Source organism: Microtus pennsylvanicus, chromosome 8, assembly GCF_037038515.1.
Source record: "Microtus pennsylvanicus isolate mMicPen1 chromosome 8, mMicPen1.hap1, whole genome shotgun sequence".
In the NCBI taxonomy this organism is placed as follows: Eukaryota; Metazoa; Chordata; class Mammalia; order Rodentia; family Cricetidae; genus Microtus; species Microtus pennsylvanicus.
The window spans coordinates 46,837,043-46,864,164 of record NC_134586.1 but is presented as its reverse complement, the minus strand read 5'-3'; the positions used below and the strand labels follow the sequence as shown (position 1 = coordinate 46,864,164).

At 45.3% G+C, this 27,122-nt stretch overlaps 1 protein-coding gene across 3 annotated transcripts in view; it reads right to left on the bottom strand.

Annotated features, from left to right (window-relative positions):
• Eif4e3 (eukaryotic translation initiation factor 4E family member 3) overlaps nt 1–27,122 on the bottom strand; it is a 68,019-nt gene that overhangs the window by 33,474 nt on the left and 7,423 nt on the right. For all 3 annotated transcript variants that reach the window (XM_075983362.1, XM_075983361.1, XM_075983360.1), the window contains 3 exons: nt 15,613–15,685; nt 4,402–4,496; nt 2,887–2,947 (listed from right to left, as the gene is read on the bottom strand). In XM_075983362.1, coding sequence (XP_075839477.1) covers nt 2,887–2,947; nt 4,402–4,427 — 87 coding nt within the window. In that variant the 5' untranslated portion in view covers nt 4,428–4,496; nt 15,613–15,685. The remainder of the gene's footprint in view (nt 1–2,886; nt 2,948–4,401; nt 4,497–15,612; nt 15,686–27,122) is intronic.

Genomic DNA, 27,122 nt, shown 5'->3' with positions numbered 1-27,122 from the left:
TTGTTTCTGGATTTCAGTTGATGGAGTACTTAAAATGTTACCACTTAAGATGTTACTCAAGTCAAGAATGTTAAGAAACATTGTTACTTACTGAATGCTAGAGATGTGAACAATTCCATTTCATGCTGACAGGTTGTTTGCACAGAGTGATAAATTTATGTACTATTGTACACACACAATTTCCCTGGAAGTGATGCTTAGCCTGCATGCCTTTCTGCCTCCTGCCAGTAAGAAGCACCAGAGCTCCTTCTATGGGATATGTACTAATGCTGTCAAGTAGATAGAATGCACTCACAGGATGTTGGAGGTACAATGGCTTTCCTAAATTTTCCCTGGAAAAAAACCTAGGTTCCCCCTTGCCATGGCTCCTAGACTTGGAGGCCTCCCAGAGTCCAGTCTGAATGGAGAAACTGCTCACTTTACTCCTTGTGACCTGGGCAGGCCATTAGCTTCTCTAGCTTTCATCTTGGAGGGAATAGCAACAGGATTGACCTCATAAGGCTGTTGCAAGTATAACACATCAATAACTGCATCAAGAGGGCTCAGGATTTAAAACTGCACCATAAACAGCTGCATGCATCATATGCCAGGCGCACAGGACTCATTAACTGTAACAATGCTTATTATTACATTCTAATGAGCTTGCAGCAGCTGCTTATATTTTAATCGAGGCAACAGCATTTAACTAGGGAGCTGAAGGTGAACCCTTACTCCTAGAAAGGCTTATGTCTTCTTTCCTAACCCTTCCCTTCTCCCATCTGTCCAACTTTGATCTTGAGCTCCATGGGTGATGAAGCTGGAGTGAGAGAGGAGAGCAAGGCAAGGGAGCCTTCATGCTTCTGTTTTGAATAAAGGCAGCTGTAGCCTTCCAGACTTCCAGTGGGGGACTGAAACATAAGAGCCAAGGCAAGAAAGTGCATCGATGCCTAAATTTAGCCTAGTGAGCTGGCAAGAGGGAACAGGACTATTCTATGGGTGTGGGCATCATGATGGCTTCCACTAGAGTTCCAAGTCTAGGGTGATTCCTAGTCTAATTCTAAATAAGACACATACATGTAAAGCCCCAGGGTGGCTCTCCATTGCCTCAAAAATAAACAAGAAAATAAGTGCAGTAACACACATGAAAGGCGGGAACCATTCTTAGTGAAACTGAAGAACATCTAAGAGCATCTCGCTCCTTCCTATTTTCTGCCTGCTCTCTCTTAGCAGGGCAGAGAGGTTCATACACCTTGTCTGGCTCCTGCTTAGCCGCTCTGGTGTATTTCATGTTTGTCGTGTAACAACCAGGTCTGCAGCCCCGCCCAGCAAGTTTGGTTGTAACTTCAATTGTGCGCTCATGGGGAGATGACTCCTGTACATGTGAGGGGTCTCGCAGAAGCACTGTAATTCTTTGAACATAATCACATGGAAGAAACTAGAAAAAAATTGCCCTTCTGTCCATATTTTTAATGATTGTTCTTCCTTATGTATTTATTGAGTGTGTGTGTGTGTGTGTGTGTAGGGATATGTGGTAGCCAGAGGTTGATTTCTGGTGTCTTCCTCAATCATGTCTCCACCTTATTTTTTGAGAATAAAGATCTTTTTTTTTGTTGTTTTTTTGCTTTTTTTTTTTGAGACAGAGTTTCTCTGTATAGCTGTCCTACTTGCTTTATAGACCAGGCTGGCCTCGAATTCAGAGATCCACCTGCCTCTGCCTCCTGAGTGCTGGGATTAAAGGGGTGCACTGAGTAAGGATCTTTCCATTGAACTGAAGGTCACTGTTTTGGCTAGACCAGCTGGCTGGAAAGTCCCAAGGATCTTCCTGTTTCTGCCTGTTAGCACTGGGTATCAGTTGTTCATAGCCAAACCAGCTTTTTCATATGGCTTCTGGGGATTGGAACCCAGGTCCCTATGCTTCCATGGCAAGCACTGTACCAACTGACCTGCAAACCCTCCACCCATTTTTTCTTTTTATGTTTTTGTTTGTTTTCTACATAGAGTCTCACTGAACAGCATAGGTAAGACCTGAACTCATAATTCTCCTGCCTCTATTTTCAGCTTTTGGGATCACAGGGATGCACTTCTGTGCCCAGATAACTTATTTTGTCTCTTTTCAAAGGAGTTTGTATTTTCCCAGGGCTGTGTAAGCTAATTTTTAAGGCCTATACTCACGTTTCAGTACCAAGCCCACTCCTGGGGAAACTAAACTGCCAAAGCTTGTCCAGCTCCATGAATCCCCATGAAATGAGGAGCCCCTAAGGTACCCCATTTTTCATGCCATGGTCCTTCTGGAGGTGTTTCTGTCTCTAGGCAAGAAGACAGAGCCTTTGGTGGGAAGGATCCTGATCTCCTGTGGAAGACCATCTTGCATATAGGCATGCCTAATAAGGAAACAGCTACCATGAAGACCTTTGGCTTTGCCCTAAAGTTTACAGGCTCTAGACCCTGATGGCTACACAATACAGGGATGCCATTGCATGATTTCTGTAGAGTCACAATTACACATTTTCTTTCTTTTTTTATCTTTATCTTTTCTTTCTTTCCTTTTCTTTTTTTCTTTCTTTCTTTCTTTCTTTCTTTCTTTCTTTTTTTTTTTTCAGGCAGAGTTTCTCTGTGTAGTCCTGGATCCTGGCTGTCCTAGATCTCACTCCTTAGACAGGTTGGCCTCAAACTCATAGAGATCTGCTTGCCTCTGCTTCCCAAGTGCTGAGGTTAAAGGTGTGCACCACAATATCGGCTTTTTCAATTAGACATCTTTAAGGTGACACTATTAAGTGACCATAACCAATGTTAGAAATGAATTTCTCAACTTAGGGCTGCCAGGAGACATCTGGACAGGTTCTCTGAAGCCCAACATGCTCCACCCCATGCCAAGACAGTTCTGGGAGATGCTCAGCAGAGACCTACCGTGCCGTCCTTGGGGACTTTCATCTTCCACACGCCACCCTTTGCATTACTCTCCTCCTCCCTACATCAAAGAACAACAGTTAATGTTTCACTCCATGACGGGGGGGGGGGGAGGTATTGCCTTTTCCATTTAGTTTAACAACAGCTGATAGGAAAATCAAAAGTGCACAGGTAGTTTTCAGTAAATATTCACCAGCCTTATGATTGAGAACAAAAGCAGAAGAATGAAAAAGGAAGGGAATGGAGATAAGAGAGGGAGCTACATGGAATGAACTGTGACGGGGACGAAGGTTGGTGCAGGGATACAAGGTTCTCATTCTCAAGGAGTTGGTACCCAGGGCCTCCTTGACTCCCTGGGGATTGACAACTGATGTATCAGCTTTGCAGGTGTGAAGATCTACACATTCTAGAGCACATTCCTATTATTGTCTCATTTAACTCACATGGAAACTTGCGTCACAGCTTTACTAAGTGTTGCTGTGGCGGACCGTGGTTTGATAGACACTTCCTGTCTAGGAAAAGCATCCCAATTTCCCTGTAAGAGGCCTCTGGTAGGACTGATCCCATATGTTAGCTTTAAAGACACACTAGCATCCCAGGTTTGCTCATGAGACCGTTTCTTCCTCATTTCATGATTGGCCAGGGATGGAGAGCTGATCCACAGTGAGTGGGGAGCCAGTGGTGGTGCGCCCTAGATTTTATTGTGCTTGGAGAATGCGGACACTGATAAACTTGAAGCACATATATCACAGCTCACGCTAGCAGGACTGTGGTACAGGTCTGTCACCCCAGCTATTTAGAAGGAGAAGAATGGTAAGTGCAAGGCTTAGCATTATTACAAAGTGAGTTCAAGACCAGTTTGGGCAACTCTGTCAGACCTTGTCTTCAAAAAGGGGGCTGGGGCGGAGGGGGGGGGCAAGGATGTGGCTGTATTTCAATGGTAGGGTGCTTGCCTAACACACGCTGCAAGGCTCTAGGTTCAACCCCAGTGCTTAAAATGCCTGGAACTTGAGAGATCTATTTTCCCAGAAGCAGGAAAGCCTGACTGAAAACGCAGCCAACATTGAAAGAGCAAAGGGACATCATGGAGAGTGTCAGAGTCCGGATGAAACATGGAAAGCCAGATGTGTGGAACAGCAGCCCTAACCGTGGACTTCTCAGTCACAGGCTCCCACAAAATTCCACTTTGCTTTTGTTCGGTTTACATTTCTATCATTCACTGAGAAATGAACTGAAACAGAATTTTGTTACTTATGAGTAAGTAACTGTGAAAGGTTAAAGGATATAAAGATTTACTGGTATTAGAGGCCCCAGTCTGGATGAATTAACTGTCCAAATGCCCTCACTACTCCACCAAGCAATTAAGGAAGCTACATCAGGCTCCTCTGAGAGTCTGGGCCTTGATAAACAGGGCACACTTCTGTTATGAGGCACGCCACAGGGGAAAAGAGTCCTCATGAGGTGCCCAGCTGTTTCCCGCCCACCTTGACCTCCAGGTGAACCACTGACACTTACCAAAGTGGTCGCCGCTCTCCTCTCATTAAGTGATAACTACATCTCAAAGACAAGCTGGTCACAGGAGGGATGTTATTGTATACGCTCCAGAATATCTTTAAAAGAAAAACACTTCATTTAATATACCTAGTATTGATTAACAATGTCAGTACATTATATAATTAATGTGTTAAAGAAAAATATTGATTCTCATTAAGTCCTAGCCATTTGGAGTGGACGTTTTCTCATTAGCTCTTTGAAATTTTTAATGCAGAACATTAAAACGTTGTTCCTTCTAGATGTCAGGCTAGGTTCTATTTTTTTTTAGAAAGCTATAGTTATGAAGGAAGTACTCCTAAGCAACATGGACCATAAAACCAGGAAAACAGCAATGTACAATGCCAGGAGTGGAGTTATTTTTCTCAGATTTTTTTATTTTATGTGCTATGACTCTTCTGCTCACATGTATGTATGTGCACCACGTGCATTCCTGGTGCCTGCAGTGGTCAGAAGTCAACGTCAGATCTCCTGGGACTGAAGTTATGAATGGTTGTGAGCCATGATGTGCGTGTAGGAACAGAACTTGGGTCCACTGCAGGAGTAACAAGTGCTGTTAATCATTGAACCATCTCTACAGCCTCAAGGACTGACACTAACAAAAGTTCTTTTCTAGTAGGAATTCTTGTGTTAAAAATGTAGATTTCAGCTGCTCTTGTAACAAGAGCATGTGAGATGGATATGTTGATTCACTAACCTTAAAATATATGGAGCCTAGATCTTTTGTTTTTGAAGATTTGATTAGAAAGATTACAGAAAGAATTTGTGCTCTCCATTTCAACATGATCTTACTCTAAGACCTTCATCGGGGGTTGGCGAGGTGGCTCAGTGGTGAAGAACACTTGCTATTCTTGCACAGGACCTGGGTTCTGCTCTCAGAACTCACATCAGGTGGCTCACAGCCACCTGTGACTCCAGAACACACGACATGTGCACTCTGCACTGGGCTTTCTGTCACAGAATGCAATACTAATGAGCAAGCCTGGATTACCTCCACTCAGATTTGGGAAGACTGTATGCCATCACATATGAACTATTCTGTTCCGGTAGAAGCATAATGTTCAATTACAGAATATCATGACTTTTAATCCTTCCCTACCATTATTCCTCAGCATGTAAGTATCAAGTTGGTAGATATTAGGATTGTATTGTATTGGAACGTTTGGTTTGAGGGCTACAGAGAGAGAGAAAGTTCAGTAGTTAAGAGGACTTGTTGATTTTACGGAGGACCCAGGTTCAATTCCCAGCACCTACATGGCAGCTTACAACCATCTATAACTTTAGATCTAGAAAATTCAATGCCCTCCTCTGCTGTGGGAGAATGCTCTTACAAACTGTAAAGATTTGTCATTTGTATTGATTTAATAAAATACTGATTGGCCTATTAGCTCAGACTTATTATTAACTGGCTCTTACAACTTAAGTTAACCCATATTTCTTGTTTCTTTAGGCACATGGCTTGGTACCTTTTCTCAGTGCAGCATTCTCATCTTGCTTCCTCTGCATCTGGCTGGTGACTGACTCTCTTCCCAGAATTCCCCTAGTCTGGTTCCCCTGCCTATACTTTCTGTCTGGCTACTGGCCAAACAGCATCTTATTAAACCAATATGAGTGACAAATCTTTATAGTGTACAAGAGCATTATCCCACAGCACTCCTCTTACCTCTGTGGACACCAGGCACACATAAGATATACACAAAGACAAAACAATGCATACACAGAAATAAAAAATGTTTTAGAATGTTTTGTTTTTTTAAACTGCTGTTTGAGTTGCTTGCTTGCATTTCACTGAAAAAAAAAAATGAATTTTGGCTTGGGATTAGGACAGCATTTCCTATGACTTTGAAATGGTTGTGAAAACACCTTTGCCAGGCTGGAGAAATGGCTCAGCGGCTAAGAGTACTGGTTGTTCTTCCAGAGGTCTTTGAGTTCAATTCCCAGCAACCACAGGGTGGTTCACAACCATCTAGAATGAGATCTGGTGCTCTCTTCTGGAGTGCAAGCATACTTGCAGGCAGAACACCGTATGTTGAAGGAAGCCGCTAGTTAGTTCCCAGCTGCTCAGCCCCCAAATAATTATACAGAAACCTTATTATTTAAATCACTGCTATCTCCATTAATCTGTGTATCGCCACGTGGCAGTGGCTTGCCGGCAAAGTTTCAGCATGTCTGATTCTGGTGGTGGTTCTATGGTGTCTCTGACTTTGCCCTTCTTTCTCCCAGCATACAGCCTAACTTTCCCTGCCTAGTTCTGTTCTTCCCTGCCACAGGCTCAAAGCAGTTCTTTATTCATTAACCAATAAAAGCAACACATAGACAGAAGGACCTCCCACACCAACTGTATGCATAATAAACAAATAAATCTTAAAAAACAACACTTTTTCCATTTTGTAGTACATGTTTATGTAAAGTGGCATTCTCAGCATTATTTTAAAAACAAATGTCTATCAACTCTGAAACATGTTGAATAAACTCTGTTCTGCAATATCAAATATTCAGCAAAGATGTATTCATTTAGATAAAAATTAAGCATTTCCATCTCATTAGTATGTATATTTGCCTTTCTCTTAAATGATATACACACATATGTGCCAAATAATTGTTTTAAGATAAATATTCTTATGATCCATTATCAGTAATTTTTAAATGCACATACTTAGTTTATATTCCTATGTACCCATGTCCACATAAACCTCTGTCAGATCCAAAGGTTCAAGAGTGGAGACAGTTCTAAAACACATGCATTCTCAGAGGAAAGGGTCTTGCTAAAGATACTCTCCAGGCAGGTACTTAGCAGAGCCTTTAGAGTGATTACCAAACCACATTTCCCTTACAGCAAACTCTGCCAGGAAGAAGTCTGTAGTCCTTTGCCTGGGGCTAAGGATGGAAAGGAAGGCGAGAGGAAGGATATCAGATCCTGCCCCTTTCCCTTGCTCTTCCTAGAGGGATCAGAGAACAGCTCAGCTGCCAGGCCATAAGGTACCAAAATGTAGTATATATGGACTTCAAGTCTGTGTCTTTCCTAAGGCAGTTCTCTGGCCTTCATAAATACACATGCACAAACACACACAGGTGGATGAACGGCAGTGATGGTAATGATGGACGGAAAAAAAAATCAAAGGCTTTATATAAAGTATGTGTTGGGAGACTGATCAGCAGGGAATCCACTTCAAAAGTCTTCTTCTTAAATGGTGCTAATTTAGGCAATCACAAAATTAGCATGGTGTGGCAGTAGATCCTCTACCAGACTGGTGTCCCTGTGGAGGGGCTGATGCCCTCTCTGTTTCCGCAAAGTAAAATCTCCTCAACACCTTGGCTTCTGCCCGTGCTGGTACCATGAGTAGGCAGAGCTGCAACTTGATCCCCAAGGCCCTAATTTTTAAAAACTACTAAGCCCTCTTCTTTGACGATACTACTATATGTTTTGTGCGTATCCTTCTCCAGTCTTAGGAGTCACAGACAAGTCATGTGTAGAGGAGGGATGCCTGTTGACAGTGTCTTCCCATCAGTCAGATGCCCTTACCTCCACATAATTTGGTGATGGGCATAACTCTAGCCCAAGACTCTTGCTAGGACACGGCAATGATCTCTGAAGAATCCATGGATAAAATGATGCAAAACCAAAAAGTCCTGTCTAAGAACAAGTCAAGAGGATGCTGCTGACAGTAAACTTCAGCTCTGAAGGTCAACCCTTCCAAAGCTCCTCCCCTGACATCCCTGCCAGTCTTCTACAGCCCTGACCTTTTGCATAGCATTTGAAGTACTTAGAGAGCAACACACAGCACACATTTCTTTTATCTCAAAACTGAGAAAAGGCCAAAGGACCCTGTTCAGGGTTGTAGCCTTGGGAGAATAAAAACAAGAATATCCCTGAGCTTGTTTACTTTGGCAGATCTGGCAGGAAGAAGACAGACTAGCAAGATGCAATGGTGGACTGAACTCGGAAGCTGTTTATTGCTGTGTATGTTTGTCCTTGAACGCACAATGGGAGCAAACAATCCAGGTACACCTGTGGGAAGGGACCCACTTAGAGAGCACATGGCACTGAACAGCTGCCTTCCTGTTGTGGCAAACTTCTCTCCTCTGTTGTCTACTTGTTGGTATGTCTGCTAGAGAAGGAGCTTGAGAGAGGAACGAACAATGCACACTCCTGGAACCCTGCTCTTCCCTTCAGGAAGCAAAGGACTGACGCAGGGCAAGTTTAATGATTCACGATGACTGTCTCAGTAACACCGAAATGTTACTACAGGTTCGACTTTGCAAGTAGATTTCCAGAGGCCCCAGGTTTATAATTAATCCTCTTCAGCCTTTAAGAGGGCACTAAAGTACAGCTAAGCACAATGCTTCTTAATGATGGGTAAGTGCTCCCCGACCCCACAAAGCGCGACGATTACCCAAGGGCTAGCACAGGTGTTGATTGCTGGTACCATTCATTCCGTCAGTATTTGGAGACTCCAGCTGTATGCCTGCATGTGTCCTGCACTGGGATGGAACTAAGTTAATGTGGAAGGACAGCTCTGGCATGCAGGTCCCTCACTGGCTTTCAGCATCACTGCTGCTCTCCTTGAGGAAGGGAGGCAGGTCAGACCCTTGTCCAGTAAAGTCTAACATTTGGATTTAAGATAATGCTTCTCAGAAAAGGCCACACAGTCATCAAAAGCCCACACCCCATGCACGCACAGTAGAAGTTCCACATAGCTACCTCCTCGAGTGATTCAACAACAGTTCACTAAAAGCAAGTGTGAGGTCTACATAAAAATGCAAGACATGTTCGGATATCAAATATGGAGGGCAGACCTGTGAGAGATTTTTTTTGTTTGGTTTGAAATATGTGAATCTACTTCTAGTCCAGACTTTTGAGGTGGGAAGACACATATTTAATCTGGGCCACACCTTCTGCTAGAAGTTCATATATGAGCATGGAAGAAGGAAGTTTTTGCTCTTTGCCTTGTGAGCTCGCCCATTTTTTCACTGGCATTAGAATCTACTTCTTTGGGATACCAGCATATCCTGAAGACCAGCTGAGACACCTGGCCTTGTGGACTGAGCAACTACCGGATTCTTGGATTTTCCATTCACAGCCAGTCATTATTGGACAGCTGGACTGCAGCCTGGAAGTCATTCCAATAAATCCTCTGCACGCGCGCACACACACACACACACACACACACACACACACACACACACACAGCAGGGGGGGATTCATTTTATATGTTCTGTTACTCTAGAGAACTCTGACTAATACAGGAGGGAATGAGGAAATAAAGGAAAGGGGGAAACAGGAAGAGAGGGAGGGGAGGAAAAGAGGAGTAAGGGAAAGTTCAGTAGAGAAGGGAGCAAGTGAGAGAGGAAGAGAGAGGAGGGGGAGGGAGGAAAGGAGAGAAGGAAGAAGAGAAAAAAGGGGAGAGGAGAAAAGAATGAGAAAGGGGAGAGGGGAATCAGTGAGGCGTTCTTCCATGTCACAGCGTGTATGGTGGGAAGTGTTTGGAGACAGTGAACAAACGGATCTCTAGTCACCACGCTCCCTACCTCCCGAGTCCAAGACACTGGAGAGAGCCAGGGTTAGGAACTCAGCCTCTTTGGCTGGATGTTTTTAACTCAGCAGACCCCAGGCTTGAAAGCAGAGAGCTGCTGGTTTGTAAAAGATCACACTGCAGACAGAAGGCTTTGTTGACTTAGTCTGAGCTGAGGAGAGAAGAGTGGAGTCTGAGCCTTGAGGAGGTGGGGGAAAGCCAGAGTCTGGGGAAACCCCAAGCGTAGCAGTGCACACCTCTTTTCTGGACACGGTCCACAATGCTGAAGTTCCTGATGAAGGTGAAAAGGACCGCAAAGACGGCACACCAGCTAGGGAACTGTATTATTAAAATAATCTTTAAGATTTATTTTATGTGCGCTGGTGTTTTGCCTATATGTATGTCTATGTACCACACAAGTGTAAAGACCACAGAAGCCAGAAGAGAACATCAGATCCCCTTGGAATTGGAGTTACAGAAAGTTGTGAGCTGCTATGTAGGTGCTAGGAAATGAACCCAGGTCCTCTGGAAGAGCAGCCAGTGTTCTTACCCACTGAACATCTCTCTAGACCAGGGGTATTCTTGTTTCAGGGGATTGCCACAACCTCAAATCTTCTCTTGTTCTGGGAAGGTAAAGTGAAGGTAGACAACATTCCTAACTGCCCTCCACCCCTCTACACTCTGGAGCAGGAGATTGCTAGAAAGCATATGGGACCTATGCTAGTCAGTGGGACCTAAAGTCTGGATGTATGTATGGAGGCCATCAGGACTTGAGGCCACATCAGGGCCAAAGGTAGTGGGTAGCTGACCCATGCCAGGGTGCTTCTACAGCTCAGAGGTAAAAGAGAAAATTCAGACAGGCACCCCCCAAAAGATTTAACATTGGAATATTCCACGTTTTACATCAGAAGTGACTAAATTATTTGTAGTTTGTAATATAAAATCTCATTCACTTCCTAGCCCCTACCCCTTTAACACACACAATGAGCTCTAGTCTCAGAAGCAAGCACAGGACCATGAGCAAGCTGACTTGTTTCTGGTTCTGGGTTGTTCCTACAGATGTTGATTTACCAGACATACAGAATATAAAGAAATGATGAGTGAAGAACCCTCTTACAATGACATTGAGTTTGCATGAGCAGTACCACAAGCAAAATCGGCTTCAAGTCCGCGTCCTGTTTTCCCAGTCAGGTGTTTCTCTTCCTTCAAGGGGGCTCGAGACTCTCCTATGACAGGACGCACCATTGGCTTCCCTGTGATGAACCAATCTCTCCCATAGTCTCCATCAGCCCTGACTTAGGAAACCTCTGCAATGGAATAGTCTTTGTTCCTCGGGCTTTGGAAAGCAATCTGCTGCCCTGATTAAATGACCTTCAATAGCACAGCACAATCAGGTAGCCTGACCTCCGGATAAGGGACTTGCACTGCTATCTTAATAAAAATTAATACATGTATGTGTGGGTTTGTATGCACGTGTGTGTGTGTGTGTGCCCACAGCCACCTCATATGGAGGTATGGAGGTAAGAGGACAACTGTGGGAGTTGGTTCTCTCTTTCCACCATGTGGGCTTTGGGGATTGAACCTAGGTGGTCAGGCTTAGTGACAGGGGCCTTTACCTGCTGAGCCATCTCCCAGGCACATATACTCCAGCTATTACACTATTTTTTCAACTTTAGTGGGAAACACACACACACACACATACACACACATAGTTTAATATATATACATATATATATATATATATAGTTTACAAAGATGTCTGGTTATGATGAATGATATAGAAATTCCACTTTTAGAAGAAACACACAGTTCCTGTTCTCTGAAGATTTCAGTTCTAAGTCATTTATGGGATGTCCTGGGTAGGACACAGGAGAGGTGAGGCCAGAGGGGCGATTCATGAAGGTGATAACACGAACTACCGTGGTCTGGGGTGGATTCTGTAAAAGACTGCTTCCAGAGGTGGAGTCAAAAGTCTATAGGCAGGCAATGCTGAGAAACATGTGCTCCAAGCCAGCCCTCCTGTGCAATCACACTGGATGGGGAGCTCTGGCATTGCCCCAGTGTAGGCTGGGCAAGCTCAGAGGGCGTGTTCTGTTCTGAATTTGCTCGCTGAGGATGCAGAGATATGAGAGAAACCTGTCTAGGTTCAAACAGTGGGAAACACATTGAACTGAAAAGCGGAACGTTCTAAGGAAGACAGGAAAGCAGCTGATAAATTTAACTCTCAGCAGAGAAGTCCTGTGGCTGCAGCGAGTATTCCGGGCAGAGGTCATGGGATCCTCTGGATGTTTCTCCTACTCCTTTTCTCACACAGGGAAAGGAAAACAGAGCTGACGCAGAAGCAGAGGGACTTCCGGCCTCAGAGTCCATGAGCAGCTGCTTCCACGGCAATTCTGGATCATGTGACTCAGTTTCCCTGGAATAGTAATCTTCTACTACTTATCCCCCACCCCCTGCTATGAAAGTTGGATTTGCAGAACATCCTCAACATAATAAAAGAGATTATATCTGATGTTAAGTCATGACTCATAGCACGTGGTTCTTAAAACTTCATCGAGACATAATGGGGAGGGGACCCAAATCCTTAGGCAAGTGTTTAAATAAATGCTATGGGAATTTAAACACACAGTCAGGGAAAAAAGAAGGCAAGAGGAAAGCCTGTCCTCATGTGCTCAAATGCTCTTGCCCCTGCTATTCCTTAAGCACCAAGGACCATTCCCGAGATGCTAAAGACAACCACAGCTGAGTTACCAAAAGTTACGCACAAGTCAAATTTGTTTTCATAAATAATAATAATAATAATAAAAGGCTTTAGTGGTGTCTTCCAAGAGTATCCACCTGGCATGCGTGACTGTGAAGCTGTGCATATAATATTCCTACATGAACAGAGGGGTGTTTGCATGAGGCTGCGGCGCAGGAGATGGGTGGTAACACAGTGTGCTACTGGCCTCGGCCACTTATTGGGCATTTTCACCTTAGAGTTCCATGCTCACTGCAGCATGATAAAATCTGTCACCACTGGTCTTGCTTTAGAGATGAGGAAATAAGATATACAGAGGCTTAAAAAAGAAATAAAAATGTGCACACGTTGCTGAGTGTCAGCTACGGCACTCAGACAATTTGACTTCTCTGCAACCCATACCCTAGCTGGCAAAGGGGCAGATCCCAGTACCCTAGTAACACCTGGCAACATGTTGTGAGGGGCCTATAAACCCAAGCCCTGCAGAGAGCTGCATCCGGTCCCACCCTCGGTCATCCTCAAGGAACAGACACCAGTCTCATGTTAGTTGTACAAATAAGGAACTTGAGGTGTTTCACAACCTCCTTTTCACTGTTGTCCCCTCACGAAGGAACCCTTTCTAAATCAGCCCTGAGAAAACTTTCAAACCACAGGGAAACCCTGAGCTTATCTGTAGGCTGCACACATCTGTGCTTCATACACATAAAGATTAAGGGTTAGCCCTGGACCTCCCAAGAACTACATTGTGTCCCATTGAGAATGTGCAGCCGCCCCTGGGTACAGCTTTATGAGAACAGTGTACAAAGGAGAAAAATCGTGCGTACATTCATTCCTCATTCATTCATTCCACCCTGCAGCACTGGCCGCATGAAAAGAGGTCAGAGAGAGCAGAGAATGAACGGGACTGCATGCTTCCACCTGGCTCAAGTCCGGGCTCAGGCGGAAGGCCTTACACTAGCAGAACCGGAGTGCTGGCTGCAGCTGGAGCAGAGTCTGGTGGGAAGAGGGTGTACAGGTGAGGAGCACGTGCACCTTACGTTTTAAAAGTCTAAACTTGGAAAATCTGCATCCTGCCTATTCTATCTCAGTACTACACAGGAAATTGTCCCCTGGTGTGTGTCAGTCCCCGGTCTTTAAATTGGTCCCTGGCAGATCCGAACCCTGCTGCATATACTGCTACCTTGCGGTGGTGGAAAGACCACTTTCTAGGAGATCCCACACCCTGTTCTAAGGATCTCACGTCACAAAAGAGTGGAGAAAGGAGGAATCCCTCAAAATCCCAGCAGGGGTGAAGAACTTCCTCAGGCAGGCAGGCTTTAAAATCAAGTGCTCTGCAGTTTATAAAGAGGCTCCTGGGAAGAGTTCACCAAACAGAAGCAAAGCGGAAGTTCTCCGGGAGACTGGGGGCGGGGCTCTCTCCACATTATCGCACTCAGCACCACCACTGAGAGCAACACTGTTAGTTTCTTTTTCACATATTCGCCACTTTCCCAAGCAGATAAGAAATGGTCTGTGGTTGGGGGGTGTCCTTACACCATTTTGCTGTGTTCACAGGGCCCACTCACGCTGCTTACTACCCGGAACCTGGGGCTGTGTGAGTATGAAAGCGCAGTTGTTAAACCCGATGCAGGCAGCAAGGGCTGAAAGGAAAAGGGAAGTCTGTGCCTGCTCTGCACGGGACACAATCAGTATGCCTATCCAATAGAATTACAAGATGTGACGAAATTTAGGACACAAGGGGGAAACATGCTTTTAAACTGTGCCTTGTAGAACATCCAGGACATTTAAGCCAGCATGGCTTCGATGTAGCCTTGAGAGCCTTGTATCTGCAGCTAGAAAGGGCACCAAGGGAAAGAAACTTGGTGGAATTTGTTTAGGAATAAACAGAAAATGGGATTAACAGAGTAAATCAGGTTTTGAAAACTGTCTTTAGGGGTAGAAAATGAAAGAAAAAGTCTAGGGAAACGGCTAAACCAATCTTAGAAAGGTTTGATCCCGGCACTCATATTTTGTTTGTTTGTTTTTCAAGGCTTCTCTGTGTAACCCTGACTATCTTGGAACTTGTTCTGTAGACCAGACTGGTCTTGAACTCTCAGAGATCCGCCTGCCTCTGCCTCTTGAGTGTTGGGACTCAAGGCATGCGCCACCATGCCTGGCTCACCAGCACTAATATTTAAAAAGGCAGGTGTCGTGGGGCCCACCTCTACTCGCAGTAATGGTGAGCTGGGGGTTGAAACAACTGGGTCTCTGCCAGGTGGCCTAATCTTGGCAAGTTCTAAGCCAATGAAAGACCCTTTGCTTGAGGAATGACATGTAAGGTTAGACTCTGGCCTTCACATGAGTGCACACGCGTGCACAGGAATGCATACTACACAGGAAAAGACAGAGGGAGGAGGAAGGAGAAAGACAGAGATGAACAGACAGACATACACAGAGACACACACCAGTGTCAGAGACTGAGAGAGGTCAAATAGAACTACGGACTTGTTGTGGGGGGGGCGGTCTCTTGAACATCAAACATCCTACCAAATACAGCGAAGACATGGTCATACTCAGTCTTTACAGTGACCAATGGAGGTAGATGCCACTGTCAATCAGTTATACAGAAACATAAAGGAACAAAGGCCGAATGCGGCTGACACGTAGACGTTTACAGGGCGCAAGGATGAAGGCCTTCTAAAACCTTCACCCTTATCTGCCTCACTGCGCATCGCTGAAAGATTTCGGTGACAGAGTCTCAGTTAGGGTCGGAGAAAGCCTGCCTCTGGGGTAGATGGAGAAACAGTTGCCCTGAAAATAGACCTAAAGGACAACTCCAGGGTGGAGCTCTAAGCAAGGGCTGCCAAAGCAGCAGCAAATTTCACGGTAGGTGATGGAGTACTATACCCCCGAGTGAGCCAGGATGTCCCTTTTCCCTCTCACCTGTACTGTTTGCACAGTGTAGAGTTTCTTCAGATTCGAGGCACACTCGGCTGCTGTGGCACCAGGCAGTGACCTAACGCCAGCAAAACAACAGAGATGCAAACAAATCCAGTCAGTGATCAGAAGACATGCCCCAATATAACCGCACAGGTTTGCATCCCACATGTCTAAAGCCTCCAAACAGGACATCTGAAGATGCTGGCTAGAGTTAAAACTTTGTTGTTGTTGTTGTTGTTGTTGTGAAGGCATGTGTTTGCTTCTTCTCCTAATAGGGTTTTTATTCTGTGAAAAAAATTAAGAAAGGTACTGGACACTTTTAAACCACATAGTAAAAGGTATGAAAATATCCTATGACCATGAAGGCATTGTTCAGGACTTCAGATAAAAAAAAAACACTGTCTGCTTTGCCAATGGCAATGAGAATGCATCCTTTTCTTCTGGGTGATCGGTTTAAAACCCTATAACCCCCTGGTCGTAAATACCCACACACCCCTGGGAAACAGAGGACTGTTCAGTTATTTTAGAGAATGCTATGAACAATCAGCCTTGGCCTCACCCCTGAATTTCTTGCCTAAAATAAAACCAAACACTCTGTAGTTTCCCTTGAGCTCATGCAAGTAGCTCTTGTGAACTGTATGGCCATAATACATTAATGTCTAGTTTCTATATGTTCCACTAGATGGCAACACACTACAGGTTTATACTCTGGGAGAAAAAACATGCACTTAGACTGGCTTTCCAGTACAGTTCCTGGATTGGGGTGTGCCTATCTTTATGTAGTCAGACGTTCTGTTAGCACCACTGTTTCTCTTTCTTCCTGCTGATTTAGCAGTTTGTGCTCAAAGGCACTGGGATCCTTGTCAGCATCAGGGCCAAGATGCTACTTCAGCACACAAACAATGCTCAAAAGCCCGTGTCTGGCTGTGGGTGAGGAGTCAAGGGTTGCTAAAAGGGGAAACACTCTGCTCACAATTGACATAATAGGATCTGGAATCTATAAAAGAACACCCTTCACCAGGCACTAACCCTAATAATGACCCTAAGGGATACAGTCCCAGGGGTCGTCAACGTGGGACACTTTCCAGAGACTTGTTATGTACCATATCCTAGAGATGTTGAGAAAACCCACAGCAGCTCTGATGCAGAGGTGATGAGATGGCAAAGACCCTGGGGCCAGGGCTCCATTGCCCACATTCTGGACCACAAAAGACCAATGAAAACTTCAGAGCTGAGGGGAAGTGCTTGCCCTCTAAATATGAGGACCAGAGTCCAGACCTTCAGCATCCATGTGAAAGCCAGTGGCAGTGACAGACATCTGTAACTCTGGTACTGGGAGAGCGGGGACAAGTGCATCCCAAGGGCTTGATGGTCAGTCATCTTGCTGAAATGGCAAACCCCAAGCTCAGTGAGAGACCACCCTATCTCAAAACATAAGGTAGAGAGCAACAGAGGAAGAAATACACCAACCTCTGGCCTTCACACATGGACATGTGGGCTTGCACAATGGTATACACATAGATACATCACACACGCACACAAATAAAAACATTGAAATACATCTTTGAACATAGTTCCCTTGTCTAGAGGTCAGTAAGGAAGCAATTATGAACTGGTTTAGGGGCAAGGATGTCTTATTACCCATGAGGCAGGTAAATTCTAATAATCAACTCATGAATGTATAATTATTTCCTAACTGCAAATTTTTTTTTAACAGAGTAAAACCATGAGCCCAGCTGTGGTGGTGCACACCTTTTATCCCAGCATTTGGGAGGCAGATGCAGGCAGATCTTTGTGAGTTCAAGGCCAATCTGGTCTACAGAGTGAGTTATAGGACAACCAGGACTACACATAGAAACCCTGGTTTGAAAAACTTAAGAAAAAGAAAGAAAAGCAAAACCACAACCATAAACATAATTGTCTTTTTGTATCAGGTATCACATAGGCTGACCTGAGTGAATGGGGACAATGAGCACACAGGGACCAGCACACACTGGTGAGAACAGCAGTTGCCTGGACCTCAAAGAAACCCACCAGGCAGCATGGATGGTCTGGACTGTGGTCACTACAGCATCTACTTGGACAAAGATAAACATGCTACATAAAACAGGTTATTGCAACCACAGATTATAAAGACATTAGGGGGAAAAAACTGAAAGAACTCAAAGTCTTTTTTTTTTTTTTTTGCCAGGCATGGACTATTTGAAAGTCTATTGCTTTTATATAAAAATCAACTGGCACTTAATCCAGCTAGCTTTTCTTTCTTTGTGCAGCCTGGATGACTGCTCTCTCCAGTACATCCAGCAAATTTATTCTCAGATCCTGCAAGCACGTTAGACAGGACACCTTCCTTAGCTGCACTTAGGAAGCGAGCAGGTGAGAGCCTAAGGTAGTGAATGAATTCTGCAGCTTTTTACTCTGCAGAATAAAATTATATGTTTGAAATTCTCACTGGTTTTCAAAGCTACTCTTCAATTTAAAATAGCTTAGAATATTATGTGAGTATTCACTTCGGACATTATCATGTCAAATTATACAAATCAAACATGCAGGTGGTAGCTACCATTTAACTTTCAATAGTCACTGTTGGTCTCTGGGGCTCTTTTACAATCCTTGTTTCTAGTCTGGTCTCCTCCTGATACTCCGGGGAAAGAGACAATTATACAAGTCACTTAAGGTCTCTATTTCTCTGTCCAAGTAGAAGATGCTGAGTTTCCAGAGCTCAGGAGAAGCATCTGGAAGGAGGTAATTAGGCTGTACTCACCAGTGGGAGACAGCAGAGTCGGCAGCCAGTGTGAGGTGACTCCCGCTGCTGAGTGATTCAGTCCTGCGGGGGCCCTATAGCTTACAGTGATGCTTGTGACCATTTTACGGTGAGCACTATGGGGCTCAGGGAGGCATGGCAACTGTCCCAAGGATGCAAACATTTAACAAAACCAGGTGATGTGCTTCTGATGGCTGCTCCTCATCCCACATCACAGAGCTGCCAGGTCACGTCACAGCAATTACAAAACGTGGGTTTCATACATGCCAAGCATGTGCTCTACAACTGGGCTGCACCCAGCTCCACACTTCCATTTCAGTGTATACACTGTGTGTGCACGGGTGTACCAGGGTATCTCCATGAATCACTCTCCACTGTAGTTTTGAAGGCAGGGTCTCTCACTAAACCTGGAGCTCGCCAACTGACTAGGCTGGCTGATCCGCAAGTGTCTGGGATCTTCCTGTGTCCAGTGTACTGCACTGGGGTTGCAGACATGGTTAGCACACTTGGCTCTTACATGGGTGCTGGGGCCCAGCACCCAACTTCTCACGCCTGTATAGCAAGCACTAACTCTCTCACCCACACTTGTCCAGTGTACTGCATTGGGGTTGCAGACATGGTTATCACACTTGGCTCTTACATGGCCCCAGCACCCAACTCCTCACGCCTGTATAGCAAGCGCTAACTCTCTCACCCACACATGCATTTCTAAAAAAAAACAAAAAGCTACCTTTCTTCTGTTTGCATGTGCGGTGTGTGTGTGTGCGCACACATGGCTACGCTCGCCCATTTGTGCACGCATGGAGGTCAGAAGCTGATGTCAGATGTCTTCCTCTATATTTCTCCACTTTTATTATTTATTTTTCTGAAACAGAGTCCTTCACTGAACTTGGAGATTGCTGTTGGGGCTACATTAGTTGGTCAGCAAATCTCCAGAGTTCTCCTGTCTCAGTTCCCCAGTGCTGGTGGGGGGTTAGCGGCAGGGGCTTACAAGCACACTGTGCCTGGCATTCACATAGGTGTTGAAGATCTAAGCTCAGATCCTCATGGTGCACAGCAAGCGCTTTAGCCACTGAGCCAGCCCCTTGGCCCTATTCAGCGTCATTTCCTAAGGGATCTCGGTGTGTTCTCAACACGGCCATTACTTTTGCTTAATCTTATTTTTAATTCAAAAGTATGTCTGAATTAGAAGACATGGTTTAAGACAGTCTTTCCAATGAAGTGGGGTAGGAAAGGTCCTCATGACACTCAACAGGAACATCCATGGCCATAGCCTTCCTCTGATAGGCTAAGAGCTATATACCAATGCATCAGGGCTAGGAGGAAATGTCAGAATCCACAGGAACTCAGTGTGGTAGTTACAATGAAAACTATCCCTGTTTGAAGAAATGTACCTAACTGGTGGCACTCTTTGGGGGTGAAGTGAGGGGACCTTGAGGAGGTAGATCCTTGCTGGATAGAAGTACATCACTGGGGGTGGGCTTTGAAAGCTTATTGCCTTGTCCATCTCCTGTTCTCTCTGTTCCCTGTGTACAGATGGAATGGGATCGGCCAGCTTTTTACTCCTGTCTCCATGCAATGCCTTTCCCTGCTGTGATGGACTCTAGCTTCCCAGGAACCCTAAGCAAAAACCAAACCCCTTCTCCCTCAGGTTACACTTGATCATGGTGTTTGACCTCAGCAACTGTAAAGTAGACAGTCAGGTTCCCGGTTACTTCACGAAGGAAGTTGTGGCTCTCATCTGATGGGTCTCATCTAGCTGCTGGGTGGTTTTATAAGTATCTGTCTTGCATACTAATACAACAGCATTGTCAGGGCTGTGTTAGCTTGGTTGGTCAGTGCAGGTTTGCTGTTCTAGTCACCAAACTTGCTCCCAATAGTCACTAAAACAACTGCTGTGTCTCAACCTCACCCCTGAACCTAAGGCTTCCTTAGCAAGCAAGATTGAGCCACAGTCACAGAGCCCATTTTAGAAGGGCAAAGCAGCCAAGGTTTGCAAGTGGCCTGCCTCGTAAGCAGGTCAATGTGCACTGGATTTGCTGACTCAAGGTGTCTCATCTGCTGTCGTCCACTGTGACTACTGAGGACTGAACTCAGAGTCTCACGCACACTCGGCAACTGGGTTACATCCTCAGCACTGTCTTGTTTGTCGGTGCAGACTGAGTTAGGCTACTGCCACACAAGCAACTGAAGGGCAAAGATGTATAATAGGTTTCAAATCAGACATTCTTACCCAAACCAACCCCATATGCAACATCCATCTTTATTGTATCTTTTACCTTACCAATTCAAAGATCCCTTTCTCTATACAGAATACTATAATACTACTAATCAATGCCCTCTGTCTGCAGACCAGGGTGTTGATCTGGAACAGCACTGACCCAGATGATCAAAGGCAACACTGGGAGGCATTTTGTGTTGCTATAAATAAACAGGTGAACCTCCCAGAACACACAAGACACAATGTCCCACAATCTAGAAGCTTCTGGCTCAAAATACATAGTGTAGAAAGCCCTGATGTAGACATGGAAGAGTCTCTGAGAATTTAAGAGTTAATCACACTACAAAGATTCATTACTACCTCTTTTGGAGCTGAGGACAGTGATGATCATTCTAGGCAAAGCCCTTGTCCCATGGCAAATACGTTTTACAAATGGCACCTCTGTTTTCTTATTTATTTATTTTTATTTTTTTATTGAGAAAAGGAAAAAAGTATCCGCCTCCTCCCAGCCTCCCATTTCCCTCCCCCTCCTCCCACCCTTCTCCCTCTCCAGTCCATAGAGCAGTCAGGGTTCCCTGCCCTGTGGAAAGTCCAAGGTCCGCCCCCTTCCGTCCATGTCTAGGAAGGTGAACAACCAAACTGGCTAGGCTCCCACAAAGCCAGAACATGAAGTAGGGTCAAAACCCCGTGCCATTGTCCTTGGCTTCTCATCAGCCCTCATTGTTTGCCATGTTCAGAGAGTCCGGTTTTATCCCATGCTTTTTCAGTCACAGTCCAGCTGGCCTTGGTGAGCTCCCACTAGATCAACCCCCTTGTCTCAGTGGGTGGGCACTTGTTTTCTGAATCCCCCATCCTCATCCCTAAGCTCCTAAAAGCACAGGAACAAAGTAGAGACCTGTTTTATTTTCCCAGGAGAGAAAAGGGGAAAGAAACCTGACAAGGGAGTACGGATGTCAACTGTGGTCATTCCCAGCAGACCACAGATATGGGTCATCATACAACCTAAGATCAGGCCTGTATTCCAATTCTCTGGAATCTACAGGATAGAGAGAAAATGCCCTTAGAATCAAACTCCAGATTTTGAATTGTTCTATCCAAGTCCTATCTGTTTGCCCTCTATGTAACAGTTGTGATGCAATCCCAGCCTCCTTTTATTGATCATGTATGAGCTCTGATTCGTAACACAATTCTGCTAGATTGGCATAACAACCTACACTTACAAAGCAGGAAACAGAGATTCTGCACGCTCGTTTTGAAGCAGCAGATCTGGATTCTTCATCTGCTGTCTCTAAAGCCACGGCCTTCCTGACTTCCTCCTAGGACACTATCTCAACAGAGACTGAGGCATCACTGACAGCACAGTGACCCGCAGAGCAGGTGTGTGGCAAATCCCTCGCTCCTCCTACGTAACTACTTCTGCCTATTCTCTGTCCTTTGCTGCACTGAAGCAGGCAACGTACAGATCGATGCCTGGCAATACAAGTAGCATAGCTTTGAAGGAAGAACATTCTAGATCATTGCTAAGGGACGGGCATAGGAGGAAGACAACACACCCAACAAAGGCCCGGAGAGGAAAATTATAGAGACTAGTTACCCCCATAATCAACAGCTCCCAGGTCGAGCCCAGTTCTGCCACTAGCCTCATCCTCCACTTTTCCCCTCTAGAAATAGCCTGTACCTATTGTTTTTCTGCCTGGATACATGAGTTAGTGCTGGTAGAAGTCTCTTACACAGTGTGTCTAAAATACATCTAATCTGCAGTAGTTAACCAATGTCACCCTCTGAAAAGATAGAGACAGAACATGACAGATGATGAGAAAGTCACCAGTTCAGAGATACCAACAAAAAGAGGGAAAAGGCCCCACAAATAGCGGAGAGCCTCTTGTGTCCGCCGGCAGAGAGGACACCCACCAGACTCTCCCAGCCTTAGGCTGCAGCCATGGCTGTCCCTTGTGAACTTAGTTAATTAAGAAACTATTGGTTAAGGCAGAAGGGACCTGGGGCCTGCCAAGTCAATGATTAATGTGAAGATGTCAGGGAGCTGTTTGTGTTACTTAAGGCCAAATTTCAAGTTTCCCTTTTCTATTATTCCCGTGTCTCTGATTTAGCAGGATAACACAGAGGGATCTTAAGATTCTGTTTTATAAAACTGGTAAAAGCCTTTTCTCACGTGGAGCCAGGAAGATGCAGGGAACTCAGTAAGACTGGATCAGCTGTTCTTTTTAAATGGTTCCCAGGCACCAGAGCACCACTGGTATACAAGATTTTAATAAGCTACTTACAAACCACATTTACTCATTAAAACAGATGCCTAGGACTCCTCACAAGAATACGCTCCCCTCACTGACATCTCCAATGTCTGAAATCGTGTTGTCCTCTTTATTTCTTTACGAGTTACGTGTGCCAGTCACTGAGGAGATGATGACATGTCTTCTGTACATGCACGTCATGCTCCGCCTTCACTTTGCAGATAAGATCACTAAGGTTGGGCTGGTATAGGAGCTCACTAAATGACACACAGCTGGCAGTGGCAGAACTGAGACTTGAGCCACAGCTGGCTGACATCATGAGTCTTGAAGAACCCACCTTGCATCGAGCATGGACCCAACTGCCACATCTTGCAATCCTGACCTGGACATTCCAGATGAAAACTCTCCGTGAAGGTGCACTGTGGTGATATTTTGTTTGTCCTTAACAAGGGAAGCTTTTCTGAAGATCGGAGTGCAGAGCTACTCACACTAGTTGGCCATAGAGGCCAGACAGTGGTGGCACAGACTTTTAATTTCAGCACTCAGGAGACAGAGGCAGACAGATCTCTGTGAGTTCAAGGCCACCCTGGGCTACAGAGATTGAATCAGTCTAAAAGAGGAACAGAGCTCACACCTTTTATGCTAGCACTAGGGAGGTGGAGACAGGAGTGAAATGGCTGGGCAGAGACAGAGTTCAGTGCATTCAGTCTGAGGATTTGTAGAGCTAGGATCTTGCCCATTTTGGTTTAAGGATTCGGAAGAGGTAAAAGGTCTCTTTAATGGCTGGCTCCTTTACTTCTCTGATCTTTCAGCATTTACCCCAATATCTGACTCCAAGTTTTTATTATTAAGACCAATTAGAATAGAGCTACAATGCACCTTTAAAGATATGGCCACAGCAGGTGGAGTGGAGCCAGTTCTTACTGACTTACCCATGGCCTTGGCACCACTCCTCAGCCATCAAGATACTCAGTGAATCTTCTCACAAGGCAAACGTGCCTCCAAGGTTTCCCATACTCTACATGCACCTTGATGACCTGAGGTGTGACCAGTCCACTTCCAGGGAGCTTGTTAAGAGGCAGGCACAGTCTAGGTCCCAGACATGCTTAGTCATTGTGGTTTCCAATACTCCTTCTAGTCATGCGGGCCATTATCATCTGAATAAAGCATCACAAAAGATTCAAACACCTTGTATGGTAATAAAGTTCAGTGAGTAGCAGCATCATGAGCAAAATGGAAAAATCTCGTACAGAGCCCTCAGCACCACCCAAAGACGTCACCAAGGCAACGGGGCCAATAATTATGAAGGATGGTCCTGTCTGGGGGCTTAGATGTGGGGTTTCAGACTGGGTTCTCTTTATTCTCTGCATTAACCAACCCCCCCACGTGTGTATGTATGCGTGCGCATGCGTGTGACATACATGGGATGAGGACAGACTCAAATGTGAGATGGTTACGTGTTGGTCTCTATTTGGGCTTTGCGTCCCACTCTGAACCTAGCTGGCCTGAAAGTTTCTGGGGATTCTCCTGTCTCTGCCTGCCTCCTGGCTCCCCGTGTGAGCGCCTGGATCACAGAGACATGTTCTTATGGCTGGCATGGAGTGAGCTCTGGAGTTCAAACTCAGGGCCTCATGCTTGTACAGCAATTGTTTTATCCAGTGAATTAGCCCCCCAGCTGTCTCTGCAAATGTTAATGCAGGGGGTCCTTGGCTTAATTATCTCCCATGACAGCAGGCCTCAGTTTCCCATCTTTGAATTTAAATGGCTGAAATTAAAAAATTACCTCTAAACCCATGCCATTGCATGACAGGAGACATGAGGGAATGAAGTCCTGATCCCAGGGATCAGTGGTCAGGGGCTCACATCACCAGTGGCCACCTAGTCCTCTATTCCAGTCCTGCGTTTCTCCTGTACTGCTACGTGACCTCGGGCAGGACACATCTCTGGACCTCAGCATTTCATCTGTAAGATGTCACTGGGACATCGAGTGCAGTATCATGAGGATTTCCTACTTAAGTTTATACAGCACTTGGGTCACTGTTTAACATCTAGGAGTACTATGTATGTCATATTAACAGGCTAAGACGGGGAAAGACAGTTTCCAGCTTTGTATAGTACGATGTCTCCAATTATATGCCCACTGCACATACACTTGGTGAAAAACATGAATGATGACAATATTCCACGTCCTACAGGAGATTATTTCATTTTAGCCCAGAGAACAAATCTGAAGGGGGAAGGCTTCAAAGCCAGGGACGCATCCGCCGAAATCCACCCTTCCCAAGCAATTTCCATCAACATCGGGCTCAGCTGTCAGAAAACACACACAGGCCCAGCACCATGATTAAGTATGCCCCTCGTACATCATTCACCCCATTAAAGATGAATTCATTGTAATCACTTTTAGATAGATCTGTGGCTTGCGGCTACATCAGTTTTCTGTTTGAGAGTCACACATAAAAAGGGGCTGAGCTTGTTGTTGACAGCAATGCATCTGCTGAAGCTGTCCGCGCAAGCCCAGCGTTCTACATGTTTATCTGGCTTTGATTTCTCCCTCCCTCCAAATGCTGTCACTCCTGTTCTACAGTAGCCATGGGGATCTTTTCATCTCGACTTACAATTAATCCTTTGGGGCCAGAAGTCAGGTGCAGACAACACAAGTTCACGGACCCCGCTAGGACTGACTGACTCCTGAGACATCCTCAGGCAGCATCGCTATTCTTGCCTACTGCCTCGGGTTTAAGAATAAGTCAATAGCATCCAGGATATGCAAAGTGGGAAGACAGTTTTTATATGAACCGTCACTACCAGCCAAGGATGAGTAACTTATCAAAGTTGAGGATGAAGCTCATATTGAAGGCTCTGGGCTATTATGCAAGAAGTATCCACTTGTCCACATGTGGAGAAGCCATGCATCCCCTAGGGAAAGGACATCGACTGCCAGACAGATCAATACCAAAACCTTCTACAAAAATAAAACCCACAGCCACTCAGAGTCTGTGGAGATATAAGAGCAAGAAGGGGAAAGGCGGAATATTTGAGGGTGAGTCCCTCTCTTCCTGTGTCCTCTCCTGACCTCATCCATACAAGCCACTCAATGAAGAGAGATTATGTGGGGGTCTCCTTTTCAAGCCTGGCCCCACCTCCATGTGTCAAATTCATGGTGATGGTCCACACCATGAGAAGTCATCGGGACATGTCACACACTCTAAGGCAGGTTTTTTAGAGTGCCATCCTTCCGAACTCTCACTCATGCTCCCGATGAAGGTGGCCCACTAGGGGGAAGGCCACACCATGACCATGGCTTCATTCTCATTGATCAGTGATTCTCACAGGACCTAACCCTTGGGCCTGCCCTGCACGGGGGGGGCTGCCACTCAGGCTCGAGGCCGGCTTGCAGCTCCTGCTGGGGCAGATGACAGAACACCACAGGTAGAGCCTGCAACCGTCTCCACTTCCCATGCACCATGCCACCTACTTAGCTGCGCGCACAGCTGTCCCCTGGGGACAGTTCAGTTCAGAGACTCAATGCATAGAGAAGTGACATTCCAGTTCAGAAACAGGGACCATTTGTGACAAGTTCATCATCTTCTGTACCTAGAGGTCATACTAAGTGGTCCTGGGCAGGGTAGAAACTAATATTTTAACAGCCCAGGCTGGGGATTCTGATGTAAGAGTGAGAGGATTACACCTTTAGACACACAAATTTGGTCCAGCTAAGACAGGATGGTAGATGTAGATAATGGTCCATGTTTGTGATCAAAACAGAAGCTCAGGGTTGAAGAGACTGCTCAGTAGTTAAGAATAATGGCTGTTCTTCCAGAGGTCCTGGGTTCAAGTCCCAGCACTCACATCGCAGCTTTAACCTCTTGTGATCCCTGTGGGCACCAGACATACATGTGCTCTACAGACAGACATGTATTAAGTAAAAGGCTCATACACAACAACAACAACAACGGCGGCAATAATAATAACATAACAACAACAACAATGTAAGTCCACAAACATAAAACACCTGCTATGTACCAGGCACTCCCTTTGGTCACAGACCTGAAGATATTAGCATCTCACCATCAAGAATAAGAGACAAAAGATAAACTAACCATAATAAGATGCTTGCCTAGAAAGAAATGCTGTGGAGGAACCAAAGAGTAACAGAATCTGCAAGCACCATGACTAAGGAGCACTGTGTCAGCCAGGCCCTCTAGGTACACCAGGAGTCATCCTGCATCCCAAACAGCTGGAGCCTAAGAGACAAAGGTCATTAGCAGTGAAGTCC